Here is a 1,794-nt window from a genome sequence, read left to right as displayed (position 1 = left end):
GTTTAGTTTCTCCTTCCTCACCTCTCTTATTTCATCCTTTCCTTTCGGATTACCTTACGTTGAAGCATTATTCCGCTGAGTACGAACAGAAGCCGAATCGGTGTAACGCTAGAAGAGCGAAGATAGCCGAGAACAATCCCGGATCCTGCGTTCCCGGAACCCCTGCCCGCCCGGAGGACCACTGGAATCCTGTGGTTCTCGCCGAGGGGACGAAGTCCGTCGTTAAACCAGCAAGATTACCGGCCGCGGCGGTTGCGCCAAATACTGTGGCACAGCCCCTTCACCCGGCAACATTTCATTCTCCAGCTTTCGACAGTCCTTCACTTCAAATGTTAACTACCTGAAACGGAGGTGAGTCAGAGGACAAGAGAACGCGACGTCTAAGTCCGTTTGCATGATACTGCATTTCTATAAGTGTTTTATCAATATTAATAGTGTTTCGGATTATAATTATTCAGGTAAATGTTCTGGTTTCTGTTCATACTTTACTAATTTCTATGGCAAAGTACAAAAGATACACTGGCAAACAGCTCGAGAGTCTCGTTGTGACTAAGCCACTTGAAACAGACACTTAAGATTAGGGACAACAGGCTCAAATAATACTAGTTTAAGTACCTAAGATAGGCGACGAGGTATAAGCAGTTCAGTAAACAGCAGGGCTATTGTCCCTTGAAGGCAATAAGAGACATAATCTCAAGCTGTTGTATCCACGACCCAAAGTATAAACGACTACCTGATTTCTTTTATGACCTCGTCTTACCTGTGAGAGTACGAGGGATCCATATCCAAGCTGCCTAAAAACGAGTGACCTATTCATTCTCAAGTACCCTAAGTTTGACATTGTAATTGTGAGGGACAGCATTCTTCAGTCGTTGTGTTTGGTCAATGTACCTGTTTGACACCTGTTTCTGGGTCTGCATCCTCAGAAGATATCTATTTCAAGTACCTGACCATTCCTTAGGTCACGCAAAGGATCCATGACCAAGCAAACCCTAAGCCTAATGTCCTATGAAGTCTCAAGGGTCCTAGTTTGAGACTACTTAAAGTTGTGACGGGCAGCAGCCTGCAGTTTCATTATAGTTCCTCAATGTACCTGTTTGACACCTGTTTCTAGGTCTTCATCCCCAGAAGATATTTATTTCAAGTACCTGACCATTCCTTAGGTCACGCAAAGGATCCATGACCAAGCAAACCCTAAGCCTAATGTCCTATGAAGTCTCAAGGGTCATAGTTTGAGACTACTTAAAGTTGTGACGGGCAGCAGTCTTCAGTTTCATTATAGTTCCTCAATGTACCTGTTTGACACCTGTTTCTGGGTCTGCATCACCAGAAGATATCTATTCCTTAGGTCACGCAAAGGATCCATGACCAAGCAAACCTTAAGCCTAATGTCCTATGAAGTCTCAAGGGTCCTAGTTTGAGACTACTTAAAGTTGTGACGGGCAGCAGCCTGCAGTTTCATTATAGGTCCTCAATGTACCTGTTTGACACTTAGTCTGCAGCACTGGACTGCACAGAAGGAATTTCCCAACCTGTTCTTTTTTGTTTGAATTAAGAGGAAGACCCCTAACTTCCTGGGTAAAGACAAGTGTCCTATTCATTCTCAAGTGGGCGAAGTTCCACGCCACTTAAAGGTGTGAAGGATAGCGGTTTTACTGCGGTCCTTAGCTCTCACCGTCTAGTATACCTAAATAAATACGAGGGTGCTCGAGACCGCTGGTCCAAAGGCTAGTGTCAAACATGGGACACTTGAGACGTGAATGGGACATGCCATTCACACTTTCAAGTCAAGTG

The 1,794-nt window shown here is 44.6% G+C and overlaps 1 protein-coding gene across 1 annotated transcript in view; it reads left to right on the top strand.

The window, feature by feature from the left end:
* Nucleotides 1–226: 226 nt before the first annotated feature.
* LOC108629700 (synapsin) overlaps nucleotides 227–1,794 on the top strand; it is a gene marked incomplete at its 5' end in the record, with an annotated part of 3,937 nt that continues 2,369 nt past the window's right edge. The window contains one exon of the mRNA XM_026817494.1: nucleotides 227–351. Within this exon, the coding sequence (XP_026673295.1) occupies nucleotides 227–351 (125 nt within the window). The remainder of the gene's footprint in view (nucleotides 352–1,794) is intronic.

This window comes from Ceratina calcarata, unplaced genomic scaffold, assembly GCF_001652005.2.
Source record: "Ceratina calcarata isolate Rehan_Ccalc_2016 unplaced genomic scaffold, ASM165200v1 scaffold581.2, whole genome shotgun sequence".
In the NCBI taxonomy this organism is placed as follows: domain Eukaryota; kingdom Metazoa; phylum Arthropoda; class Insecta; order Hymenoptera; family Apidae; genus Ceratina; species Ceratina calcarata.
This window is presented reverse-complemented; position numbering and strand designations above follow the sequence as displayed.